This window comes from Terrapene carolina, unplaced genomic scaffold (assembly GCF_002925995.2).
Source record: "Terrapene carolina triunguis isolate 2854851 unplaced genomic scaffold, T_m_triunguis-2.0 Scaffold199, whole genome shotgun sequence".
Classification (NCBI taxonomy): domain Eukaryota; kingdom Metazoa; phylum Chordata; order Testudines; family Emydidae; genus Terrapene; species Terrapene triunguis.
This window is the reverse complement of record NW_020664550.1, coordinates 658973-672496: the sequence shown is the minus strand read 5'-3', so window position 1 is coordinate 672496 and position 13524 is coordinate 658973. Positions and strand designations below refer to the sequence as shown.

Here is a 13524-nt window from a genome sequence, read left to right as displayed (position 1 = left end):
TCTGGGTCCTTTCCCCACCAAGACTGAGTACAGTTTTTGAAATACCATACAAGCAAGTATTTTGGTTGTCAGTGGTCACCTTGACATTTGCCTGTGTTCTTTCCTCTCCATCTTCCACCGATGATCCGTTCTGGGCTTCTGATCAGTGGCAGACGCAGCTCTACTATAAGGAAGCAGGTAATAAAGAACTCACTCTGTGTGTGGGGATGGGGGGTTATTTTTGTGTCTGTCTCTTGCATAGAGCTTTTTTGTATGTTCTTTTTTGAGTGTTTGGGAATGTAAGAACTGAAATGGTAAAAACCTGGATCTTCCATAAACCTTTTGCAGTCACCTTTTTGGGCAATAACAAACTTCATTTTTATGTTTTTTGGTATTTTGAGAAAGATCTGGTGTCCAGAATTCCATACAAGTTCGATGCAGTCCTATATTCTGAGGCTGTAACTTCTTCTGGACAGGCATTGGTTGAGATATTCAAAGCCATCTGTCAGTTTTTGACACGCATCTTCCATTAAAATTAATGGCAACTTGGAAATCAGGACTGATCTTTTTGTGTTTTGTACAGTGTTGAGTGGATTGTCCATACTAAACCAACAATAAATAATGATATTGGAAGGATGATATTTGGGGGTGTGGGATAGCTCAGTGGTTTGAGCATTTGCCTGCTAAACCCAGGATTGTGAGTTCAATCCTTAAGGGGACCATTTAGGGATCTGGGGCAAAAATCTGTCAGGGGATTGGTCCTGCTTTGAACAGGGGGTTGGACTAGATGACCACCTGAGGTCCCTTCCAACGCTGATATTCTATGGCTCTATGACTTGGAGCTCAGGCATTCCCAATTACTGAACAATTTTGGTTAAAGGCTGATACTGAATCAGCTCAATAACTTAGTTATAATAGTACTTGCCCTTCTGTAGAGCCTTCCATCAGAGGGGCTCAAAGCATTTGACAAACGTTAATGAGTTGAGTATTCGTGTGACATTGGATAGTATTATCCCCATTTTACATATGGGGAAACTGAGTCACAGACCGTAAGTGATTTCCCCCCCCATGCCACATAGTGTCTGGAAGAGCTTGGAATAGAACCCAAGCTGCCTGACTCTCAGCTGCTTCTTGAGCCATGTTACCATCTTCCTACTCATCATGTGGCATCGTTAGACTCTGTCCTATAGTAGTCTTCCTGAAGAACAATAGGTATGTTAGTTATATGGTTCATATGAGAGATACTCTTGTTGAAGAGTATACTTTCAATCTGTTAACTTGTGACAGAATAGGGCAATGTATTTATCCTACTTTAGTTTATCTTCACCCATGACAGGTGTGTGTGCTTGTATCACTGTCTTCTATGGGTGGAACTATCAGACCTGCTTGTCTGTGACATCATTACCCACTAGCAGCCTACATAAACTGCTTCACTAAGGTTCACAGTCCATTGTTTCCTGATGACATATATTATTTCTACTGCTATTTGTTCTCTTTTAAATTCACATTTCTATTAAATAAAGTTGTAACTGCACGCTGGCCATACCTTTCATAATAAAAGGGACTCCAAGGAATTCTAAGGATGCTTTCTTTTCTGTCCATAGTGGATGACTTATTGCCTTTTAAACTATGACATTTTAATAACAAAGGAACTAGATCATGTTATCCTGGGATAGGAAGGAGCTGGAAAAATTTTTTCACATCCAATAGAGACAAGATTTGACTTGAAACATCATTTCATCTGCTCCTCCTTTGGTCCCTTTTCATTCTTGAGCAATAGCTTACAGAATCTGTCTGCTGGCACTTTTCATTAGCCAGAAAGTAGGTTGCAGTTGCTGTTAGAAGGCATTGTATATAGCAGGATAGCCAGCACCATGCGTGTCTTGTTAGTATGTTGGTAGTTTGAGGGAAAGGCAGACTGTATTTTACATTTTTCTTTCCGATTTAGGAAATTGTAGGCACGATATGTCCCTTGCTATATTTTGAGCAATGATTATAAGCTATGTTTAAAATCCAGTATGCTGATTTTTGAAAACCCACTTTCCATGTTACATCTCAAGATTTTTGGCTTTATCATAATTTAGTATGTAGGCTGCTGTGCTGCAGCTAGATGAAAGGTATAGTCTTAGTTATTTTGGGATGCTGGAGGGCAGGGGAGAGTTTGTAGAAATATCTGCCGTGAATAAAAGCTATATAAATTGAATGAAAATCTGAATCTTTATTTAGAGAATTTGCATTTCAAGTTGTTTGCAGGCTCTCCTATGCAGCAGAGCTGGATCTTTTGAATATCCTGAACTCATCTGTTGTGGAGATTGTTGCTTTGTTTACACACTAGTAACACTCTTTCAACAGGAAGTGAAATAGCTGCATGTCTGTTTATTAATAGCCATTCACAGTAGTGTTTGAGGGCTCACAATGTATTCTGTACTTGATTGGAGATGACATACTATACCCTGTGACTTGAAAACCTAAAAGCTAATCCGTTTGGAAAAATGAGTGCCTCTGTGCCTCAAATAATCCACATGAAATCACTTGTGTGTGACTCTTTTGAGTGTGACCTACCAATTTAAATTGCACATCGTTCAGAAATTATCTCTTTGAGGACAGTGTGTTTTTCTCTATAAAGTTCATTTGATGCCTCTCTGAAATGAGCTGTGTAAATCGGTGGTGCTATTTGGATGATTATTAATAAACTCTTTGTCATTCGCCAAGTAAGCTGCAGGTTTCCATAGTGTTTCAAAGCACTGTTGTATTGCAAAGTGTGTCCTCTTATACAGCTTGCAGAAAGCTAGTGCAATCCAGATAATGAGGAGGGAAAATTGTTAATTACAAAATTACATTTGATGTTTTCCTAAAAGATCTGCTCTGGGAATTACTTTGGGGAAGTTCCCTGGCCTGGGTTATACAGGAGGTCAGACTAGATGATCACAATGGTCCCTTCTGGCCTTGGAATCTATGAATTAAAGGAATTCTACAGCCCACTAAAAGGAAAATCACTAAACCTTTTAAAAAATATATTCAATTAAGTCACTTAACCTCTGTGCTTTAGTTGACTCTTTTCTAAAATGGGAACAGTAATACTCTATCTCACAGATATTGTTGAAATCTAATTGTTTGCAAAGTATCTTGTGATCCTCTGAAGACAGGGGCTAGAGAAGTGCATTGAACTGTTCGCCTATTACACAACTTCATCACTGAATTGTTTATGGTGGAAATTGGCAAGCTAGAAAGTGTCATTTACTGTGTTCTGGCCCTGGCCCAAAGAACAGCCTGCACTCCAAGCTGTCATTGTGAACTGGTATTTTGACAGTACTCAGTGCTTAGCCCAAAGGTCAGTGAGCATATGACATCTAAAATGTTTTTGCAATAAAATGTCAGGAGCTTGTTCTGCAAAACCAAAATTTGTCATGTTTGGGATAAATGGAAATCAATCTGAAAAATGTACAAATATGGACTCAGCCAGAGGGCCACAACTTTGTGTGGGTATGCGCTGCACGAGATGAAGGAAGGGCATAGTAGGTTTTCTCTCCTTTTCCTTCCCTGGCACCTTGTGCACCAGTTGAGCATAGGTGTTGTGCAGAGTTAGTCATTACAGCAGCACCAACTGGCCTTCTCAAAGCATGATGTTGGCAAAGCTGGCCAGCCACAGGGAGCTCGTATGACACCACTGGTGCTATAACATTGCTGCTTCCAGAGGCATTGCATGGAGCTGTGCCCTAAAGGTGTTAATGCAGCCCAATAACGGTCTTCTACACTGAGTCCAGATCAGAATTGGTGATCCTTGGTTTTGACTTGGTGCTTTTTCATTGCACATAGATATATTTATTCCTGTATAGCTTGGGATGGCAGTTACCATCTCTGCAAAAGGCAGTGTTATGTCTCTAGGATAATTCACAAACCAAATAGTACCTCCTTCAGAGACTCTGCTTCGGGCCCTGTGGACAGCTCTGTTCCCAATCCCTGGCAGAAGGTGTATTGCTCCATGAAGTTTTGCTTGTGGATTTCAGAGTTGTTTTTTATTTTTCAGTCAGCTCTGTGCTTGACTATTTGTTTTAATTTTCTCCCTTGGTTGCTCAGGACTCCAGCCAAGCCATTCCCCTTGTGGTGGAGAGCTGCATACGATTCATTAGCAGACATGGTAAGTTTACAGATGACAAAGTAATCATTTTTTCAAATGCCCCTTAACAGAATAAGGCAGGCAAAACTTTTTTTGTTTTTTAAGGGTGTGTAAAACTCATCATGAGGAACCAGAAAACCTAGATTTGGATCCCGCCCCTGAACTCTAGGAAAGTTGACATCCAAATTTCATAACCTGAGTCCGTCCATCTCTAATTTAAGTGAATCACATGGCTGCTTCAATGTGCGGAGTCTCTTGTGAATGTTTAGAGTAGCCTGGTGCAGAACATGTGTGTTGGAATCCTACAGCAGGCACTACTAAGAACTCCCCACTGTCCACTTGGAAGAGTCAGTAGTGCTGCACTATTGTCTATCCTAAGCATAGGAAGACAGATTGGCTGCTGCAGGTACTTGAGGTGGGGAATGCTAAGCACTAAATAGTGCCTCCTACATGTATCCTTCCTTCCCAGCGGGGAGTTACTTGGATACTGCAGAAGTGTTCAAGTTTCCTTAGGTTTCATTCAACGTGTGTCCCATAGCTTCTTGTCTTCAGTCTTGCATGAGGTTGGAAGATTATCCCTCTGACTGGGGCAATATTACCAGGCCTTTGTGTTCAAGTTGTTTCTGTGCCTTTATCTATTTTCTTGTCATGTAACCTCCCTCCCAATATCTGTCTTGCCTACTCACAACTCTCCCCGGCCTCACGTTCTGAGCTATTCTCCTTGCCCACAATATTCAAGTGACCGTTCACGGGAGCTGAGGTGCAGATTTATTTGCTTGGATAAAGGATAAATGTAGCATTTTAAGATAAACATCTTCCACACATTTTATTCTAAGTTGTGTGTGTTTTTAATTAAATGTTATTTAATAATAGCATGAAGAACGGCTGCTAGTCAATAAGCTTGGGGTTTGTTTTCATCTAACCAATACACAGAGCCAGAGAATAGGTTCAATTGTACTTTGCTTTTGTTTTAATCACTATTGCAGGTTGGAAACTATTGTGTAGGTTCTCCCCACTTTTTCCCTTTTGGAGTACCAAATAAAATATATGCTAAAGAAAGCACAATTTGGGATTAGAGACATGTGCTCTTCTCGTACAAATCCATGTCAAAGGAGAATTATAAAGAATTGATGGCTTAACCCGTTAAAGTTAAGTTCTGTAACATGGTTATTACATCTTGCATCTGAATTGATGCTTTTGAATAAAGATTTCCCTGTAGATAGTGGATTGATTCCATTTTCATTTTCAGTTTGCTGCATTTCGGTATATATTTATTTTCACTGTGCAATGTGATATGTGTGCTGATGATACCAGGAATAATTAAGGGCCATGTAACACAAGAATGTCATTGCTTGTGGATTAAAATAGTACCATAATTTATGAGACGAAGAGCTGGCCACAGATGATCCAAAAGAGCTTATTAATTACATATACAGTGCCATAAACCTACAGTACATAGAGCTTTGCAAAAGTCAAACTCCCTGCTCCTGTCCAGAGGCTTGAATAAATACAACCATTTCCTTGTGCTGGAATTATTTTAGAAGTTAGGATGTTGGCTTTAAATGTTTGCTGCTCATATTTCATGTTCCAACAAAGATATTTTATAGGAATCCATTGGAATCCATCAACTACTTGCCCCCATTAGTTTTAATGATTTTATAATACTTAACTACTCTACTGGAATATCCTGAAAACTCCCCTAGAGTCCCAAATATCAAGTCACATTAGTGGTAGTTACATTCTGTAATTTCAATTGAATAAGTTGTTCACTTCTTGTCGTAACTATTTTCTATTGTTGCTGTTAAACAATAAAAAGTTGCTGTGTTCTGCCCAAGGAGTGGCTTCAATATATAGGTTGTATATGAGCCAAGTGATTCAATATATAGGTTGTATATGAGTTTAAGTTAGTAGAGTACTTTGTGGTACTTCCTTCTAGTGAGGGAGGGAAGTAAATACTTTTCACTTTTTTCCTGGTGTGGAAGGGGAGTTCATCCCTTGTTGTATTCTTAGATTTTTGCAGAAGGAAATTTCCCAAAGGGTGTGAGAATTTGGCCTGTCCTGCTTGTTGACATGGTTGTAATGTTTTAGATGGATGGGATCCCACCCTGATTGTGCCTAGGCTGGGCAGGATTTTTTTTTTTTTAATAATTTCAACAGGTGATATCAATGTTTATTTTTAAGGGTTTTTTTAAGCGTAATGATTTTAAATTTTTGCAGTTGCACAAAATTATGAACTTTAAGCATTTTTTTAAAAGTTGTATCAGAATTTTCACATTTGTGGGAAATTATGTAGAGATCAGATGATGCTTTAATGACAGTACATGTTAAGATTCAAAAAGTTAAAGCATTATATAAACTGTTAAAAGTCAAATTGTCAACATCACATGCCAAAATATTTCAAGTAAATATTCTTAAAACAAACTAAGTTCTCCAGCAGCGTTTTTCTTACTTTGCCTAGTTGTAAACTTCAATTATCATAGGAAAATGTTTTTGTTGGTTTGTGATATATGGTGAAAGACATTTTAATGACACCTTCCAATAAAACTCATCTTTTCAAATCGATTATGCAATATTACTTTGCCAGATGAGGAACTGAGTTGAAATCTTTGACTGTCATTGTGGGTTTCTCTTATTGTCTTACAGGACTGCAGCATGAAGGCATATTCAGAGTGTCTGGATCGCAGGTTGAGGTGAATGATATCAAAAACGCATTTGAGAGAGGTAAGGAGGGTGTATTCTGTATCATATCACCACAGGTGTTACCATTCTAAAATACCTTTAGTATTTTGGACACAACTGATTGTGCCCTGGGTAGTGTGGTTTTTTTTACAGTTCTACATTTCATAAATGACTCCAGGCAGAGAATTTTTTTCAGTGCTCACTAACCTTGAACATATAAAGTCACTTGATATGTTATGCTTCATGTCTTGCTACATCGCCGTATAATAATCATTCAGAATTTCGGCACCTGTCATGTTGGATTGTTTAATGACTGCACACATTTCCTTCTTGGATTTAACTGCCTAGTCTGTTTTCCTCCACTTTGTGAATAGACTCTATTCCATGCCTGGGGTGGGATCTCTTGCCCCTGACATTTCTTGTAAAGCAATATGACTACATTTACTCTAATCACCACAAAGTAAGAGAGTCCATTTCAACTCACTGTTCATTTTACTCTTATTTGGAGGGCTTTTGTTGGGTTTTTAGCTTGCATATGTGATTAGCCTTATGCACAAGCAACTCTTTGGGGGCCCTCTGACACAGCAAGTCACATCTGACCCAGTTTCCCTGCCACAGTGGGACCAGAGAAAAAGTTAGCTTTCAGATCAGTCCTAGCAGTTTGTGGCGCCCTTCTTGCTTGGGACTCTGAAAATCACAAGGCTGGTCCTGCTTCCTCATACATTTCATGTTGCAAGTGACACATGAATTGTAAGTTTTCATGTTCACATATCTCCACATCCCAGATATGGGTGCATAGCAAATTGCTATCAGTGAGAGGAGAGAGAGATGTACGTATTTTAGAGATGTGATCTTATTCTGCCTAACCATGAGGTTGTTGAGACTACAATGCATTTGTCTTTTATCTGAGAATGAAATACCTTGGAGAACAAAGGAAATGCATGTGTGGTAGGGTTGAGGGCTTACAATACCAGACTCAGACTACCTTTCTTAAAGTAAAGGACAGATGTCAGACATTTCAGGGAAAACAGCCAGTTATTCCAGTATCATCAAAATAACATTACTTTTTTTAGTTTCATTTTGCTTGTCCCTCTAAAGAGGATGATATACAGAACTGACGAAGTTAACAATAATGTCTGTGCAGTTTATTACTTAATCCAGAACCCTTGGTAGCAGTTAATATCAAAGATAATGCTCTGGTTCATAGTGGACCATTTATTATCCTGTGTGGTTATTAAAGTAATAGGCAAGCTTTGGTAATTTCTGTCACATAATGGATATATATAGCTTCGATTTGAGGTTTGCCCCATCATAAAATCTAATTATATTTGATAGGGAGATTTCCGTAGGGAACAGCTCCTTCAGTGTGTCTTTTTTTTTTGTAATAGGCGAACTACAATATAGATAGTCACTAATTAACTGCACCAGAAACTTTATTTCCCTACCAATCCAGCACAACATGTCTCCTTCTAAGACTTGTAAAGGTAGCGATTGGCACAAGCATTGGCCTGCTGTGTAGGCCCCAAAGCAACCCCACAGTGAATCACAGAGTTGATTAGGACGTGAGCAATTTGTGGCAATGTGCTTCCTACCTCCTATAACCCAGTTAAGCAAATGCTCTGTCTGTTCCCTCCAACCAAAAACACCTGGACTGCAGAGCCTCCCAAAGCAACCACAGCTCCAGGAGTAATTCCACCCCCAATGTGGTCATAGGTGGGGGACTCTTCCTCCATGTGTTGGGGTCAGATGAGAAAGTCAACCCCTTTATCTGCCTGACTGGGGGCATGCAGCCACCTCCAGCCACAGAGGATGGCTGCCAAGGACCTTTCTTGATTGCTGTACTTAGGGGACGGCTTTCCCAATCACCCATTGCCTGCTCGGGGTGTTGGGGGAATAGGGAGTAACCTTTGGATTACATGGATCCTTCTTTCTGGCTGAGACATGTCCTTCTAGCAGAGCAGCCAGATCCTCTGTCTACCAAAGTTCTTACTATTCCTCCCTACCTCCTTTTTTTTATTATTATTGTTTTTGTTGTAACTAGGGGAGGATCCACTGGCTGGAGACCAAAATGACCATGATATGGACTCAATAGCGGGAGTTCTGAAACTCTATTTCCGAGGGCTGGAGCACCCTCTATTTCCGAAGGAAATCTTTCATGATCTGATTGCCTGTGTCAGTAAGTAGATGAAGGAATGGTGTTTTCTATTTAAATAGAAGACCTGCAAAAAAATGCAGATGACCCTTTATCAACCCCCCCCCTCAATCCTCTGCTCCCCATTCCCCCCAAAAAGATCAGTTTATGGTAATAAGAGCAAACTTTTATTGCACCAGAAATGTTGATTTTATTTTCCATCATAGCCCAGATTGCTTTTTTTGAGCATCCCATCTTCATCCCCTCCCAAAATATTTCTCCTAATCCCTTTTAGGCTCTGTGCTCCAGCCATCATCCAGAGAGGTCTGCTCAACTCTCTTTGTAGCACTCTTTAATCTCATGGCAAAGCCTGTTTAGGAAAGTGAATCTGAGAAGAGAATGAAGTGGATCCTTTGGGATCTGCACCACAGCAGCATGTTTCTGAGATAGTGGCCACAGCATCTTCAGAGCCAAAGCTTCATAAGTAGTTTTTTTAAAATAATAATTTGCACAAAATGCTCCTTTAAAGGCCTAAACTCAGAACGTGCTTCCAGCTGCCATCTTGGAAGCCCACTGTTCTAGCAGAGTTTTCCTGACCAGTCTGCTATCCCCAGTCTGCTATCCATGTACATGCAGCACATCTGTTCTGGTGCATGCCATGTATTTCCAGCAGGGAAGCAGCTGTGTGTTTTAACCAGTCTGAATAACCCTTCCATAACCACAAGGAAGATTCCTTATGGACTCTCACTACTGAATGTATAATGTGAGAGTGATCACAGTCCAGGTATAAACAGCTTGGATTATTTCAAAGCTTTTTCTTTTTTGTTGGAAACCAAGTTTAAATGGTCCCATTATTGCCGAATCATTCAGCAGCAAAGAATGAATCTATTGTCCAGGCAGTGGAATAGCCATCAGCGGCAGCCTTTGAAGTGGGGCAAAGATAACTGCTTCCGAAACAACTCATGGTTTTCTTCTCACAGTAAATGACTTTACAAAGCTTAATTCATATTAGATGAAAAGAAATCTGCTCCCAAATAACTTCATCCTTCCAGGGCTGAGGATTTATGCTGCCTACTTTTTTTCTCCGTCGTCTGCTGCACACAGAGCTTTTAGCTCACCCTTTAGCTATGGTAATCTATTTTCTGAGTCAGACCTAACACTTTTTTGTTCAACACCCACCTTTTGTAGCTGATTGGAATGAGCTATTGTGTTGGATCTAGTGAAACAGACATCACTCAGTGCACCCACACTGTAAGGGAACCTGCAGATAGATTACACATACCATGTATCTTTGCAATAAAGGGCTTTGCAGAACAGGTTATGCATACATTACATCATCCAATAAGGCATTTCTGGAGAACACATCATACACCTTACAGGAAGCAGATAGCCCCTTTCTTCCCCAAGATTCTGTGCTACTGTATCTTGGCTCCTATCTTTAATATTTTACACCCTAGTGTAGGGAACCTCCTAGTGTGCCACAGACGTGCAGATTCAGTGACTTCAGGTATGGCCATGGTGATATAATAACTCTGTATGGTGCTCTTTCCTCCTTTCAGCAATGGATAACTTACAAGAAAGAGCACTACACATCCGGAAGGTCCTTCTGAGCTTGCCTAAAACCACTCTGATTGTAATGAGATACCTCTTTGCATTCCTCAGTCAGTGAGTATCCCTGAAAGCACTAGAGCTCTGCAATAGATGTTGGGGTTGGTATAAATGTGTTGAATGAGAGGACTGCAGATTTGACACTCTGCAGTTTCTGATCCAGAGCAGCAGTTCAGGCTACAAGTGCCGTTCTCTTTGCCAGTAGCAGTTTGTTGCCTCTCAGCCTGCTTACTTAACTATTGTATCTATTTTGCTGGGCCTCTCAGCATTGCAAAATGATAATTAGAAAAAACTTCAGCAACCTCAACAGAGTTCTTGAAATGAAAATTCATAATACTAGAGCTAGCCTGGTAAGCTAATGGAAGTGCAGCATGAAGGATCAGGGTCTGGGTCCCAGGCTAGCAAGAACTGGGAATGCTGCGTACTCCATCCTTGTTGGGGTAGATGGGCTCAAAATGCATAAGATCCTTACTCCCCAGCTGGTGGGTACATGGAGCTCTGCTGGCAGAGGGGACCCAGCCTTATTCTCCTTGCATGCTGTGGGGCTCTTGAGGATGCTAAGAGGAGGAAATGTTACATCCCTGCATATATTCTGTATGGAAGCTGATAACATCAAATGGGTGTTCCAGTGGTATTGTCCTTCATCATGTTCACATTGGGGCCGGTAAAAAAAAGAGAGACTGCATTTGGGAGGGGATGTTTAAATTATCTATGGTATATACACAGTATTTGGGCTTGAATCAAAACACTAGATCTGTACAATCCTAAACTTTGGCAGAGACTGAATCTGACCTTCCCATCTGGCACCTTTATAACAGACTGAACCAAAATTCTGGATCAGAACATCCCCAGAAGTTTTTGGATCTGGAGCTAAATTTTGCAGCCTCCCTCTAGACATTGCCAAAGTTCCCTGAAACGTTATACTAAAACCAAGCAATAGAAAACCAGGCACTGTTCCAATGATTATATGTTGGCATTGCTCTGTGGATTCCTGTCTGGTTGACCAATTGCATCAGGGGAGTGACAGTACAAGAAGATTCAACCTTCCATACTTCAGAGCTGAATTCTGAGGTGCAGCTCTGCAGAGCTCAGTCATCTTAATCGCATCATTTTGGCAACCTGGAGGATGGATGTCTCATCCTTTTCCTCATGATGGGTTTAACGTCTTGTACTGCAATTTGAGGTTTCCGCTATAAATAACTTAGAGGGATATGGAAGCTCTTGCCCTTTCTCTCATCTGTCTCCCACAGGTCATTAAAACTAGCTAGACAAAGCAGCTCTTTCTGCCCTCACTGCCTCCAATAAAATGGAGGAAAATTCGGCTTCCAGAATGGAAGAAATAGTGTGTGTTTAGTTTGTATAGAGCTTGGGAAATTTATTTCTACAACTGCTTTGAGAAATCTTACTGATTTTAACTAATAAGTTATGCTATGGCCATTGAACAACCAGTCTTACACAACAGTGCAACAGACATTATTCATGAAATAAAGCATAGCCCTAAAACTCAGGGGGTCACACTCTGTTTAGACATGCATATGCAACTCCCACTGACTTCTGAAGCTGAAATAAAAATCGCTGTAGCTTGTTGAATTGTCTTGGCTCCTAATTGGATTAGCCGCACTTCCAAAACTAACTTGAAAGGCAAAGGACTCTAAATAAACCCCAAGGCTGACTTCATAGCAGAACTGAAAGTGCTGTAAATCCAACCTCAGCCTGCAGAAAATACTCCCTAAAGTTGTGAAATCCTCAGTACTACAAACTAAATATGACCAGGCCTGGTCATGCTTGGATGGGAGACATTCTAGAGTAACCCCCAGTATGCAGCAGGAGATGGAACTGCTGTTTCAGTAGATTACACTCTTCCTGCTAAGTATTGAACTGCTGCCCCAGATTGATGGTAAGGACTGTCTCCACTTGTGATAATTACGGAGCCCATTTCACTTGAGATAAGCTTAGTGGAATGTTTGCCCACCTTGCATCCTATCTAAATATCATAGCTAACTATGTATTTTCATTGAGATGGTTTTTCTTTCTGTCCTACATGCTGTGCACTCTTATAAACAGCTTGGGAAATAAGATTTCTCAGAGCAGTTGTGCTGATGTGTTGTGCTCATGTGTTCAACCTCAGAGGTGGCTGCATTTCTATGAGGGGGGTGAAGTGATTCCTGCATATGTAAATTTGCAAAGCACTTCAGGCTGCTTCTCGATGTAAGCAGGTTATTAAAATAAGATTAATATTTTGGTTTTACTGCTCATGTGGCAATCAACATTAAATAATTCAGAGACTTGAGTCCTGTTACCCGTGTGTGAGGCACTAATACATCAGCTGCTCCTGAGAGATGCCCAGTCTCCTATGTAGAACTTGGTAGCGAGTTTAAAAACTCTTATTAAAATGGTTCAGGGCATTTGTTGAATCCGATCCGATATATACATCTCTGCCCAGATATAACGCAACCTGATATAACATGAATTCTGATATAACGCAGTAAAGCAGTGCTCCGGGGGTGGCGGGGCTGCGCACTCCGGCGGATCAAAGCAAGTTCGATATAATGCAGTTTCACCTATAACGCGGTAAGATTTTTTTTTGGCTCCTGAGGACAGCATTATATCGAGGTAGAGGTGTATTGCAGAAATTGTTATTGCACTGTGGAAAACCAAAAAACATTCACAAGATTACCACCCTTTTCCTCCTCCCAAGCTCTTGTATAGGAAAGAGATACTCTGCAGTGCAAGAAGAGAAACTTTCCACAATAGTGCTGTGAAATTCTTTGATGCCTTGGGATTCTTATTCCACAGATGTCACTTCTGGAGTCATTGAAGTGGATGTTTCCTTCCAGCCTTAATAGCTTTTAATTATTTTAAGAAGTGAACTGGAAAACAGGGTCTTTCAAGGGGGTTGTTCTAGAATTTAGCTCTCTGGTGCTTAACCATTAACTGGTGCCTTGACAGGCTTAAATTACAGGTTTGGGGTTAAAATTTATTCAGATTAAAGAAGTGTTGCTGTGCAGAG

At 40.4% G+C, this 13524-nt stretch overlaps 1 protein-coding gene across 3 annotated transcripts in view; it reads left to right on the top strand.

Moving 5' to 3' along the window:
- The window catches only part of LOC112118435 (SLIT-ROBO Rho GTPase-activating protein 2), a 204790-nt gene that overhangs the window by 170404 nt on the left and 20862 nt on the right, over window positions 1-13524 (top strand). For all 3 annotated transcript variants that reach the window (XM_026655276.1, XM_026655275.1, XM_026655277.1), the window contains exons 13-17: window positions 147-177; window positions 4057-4117; window positions 6740-6817; window positions 8817-8951; window positions 10466-10571. In XM_026655276.1, the coding sequence (XP_026511061.1) occupies window positions 147-177; window positions 4057-4117; window positions 6740-6817; window positions 8817-8951; window positions 10466-10571 (411 nt within the window). The remainder of the gene's footprint in view (window positions 1-146; window positions 178-4056; window positions 4118-6739; window positions 6818-8816; window positions 8952-10465; window positions 10572-13524) is intronic.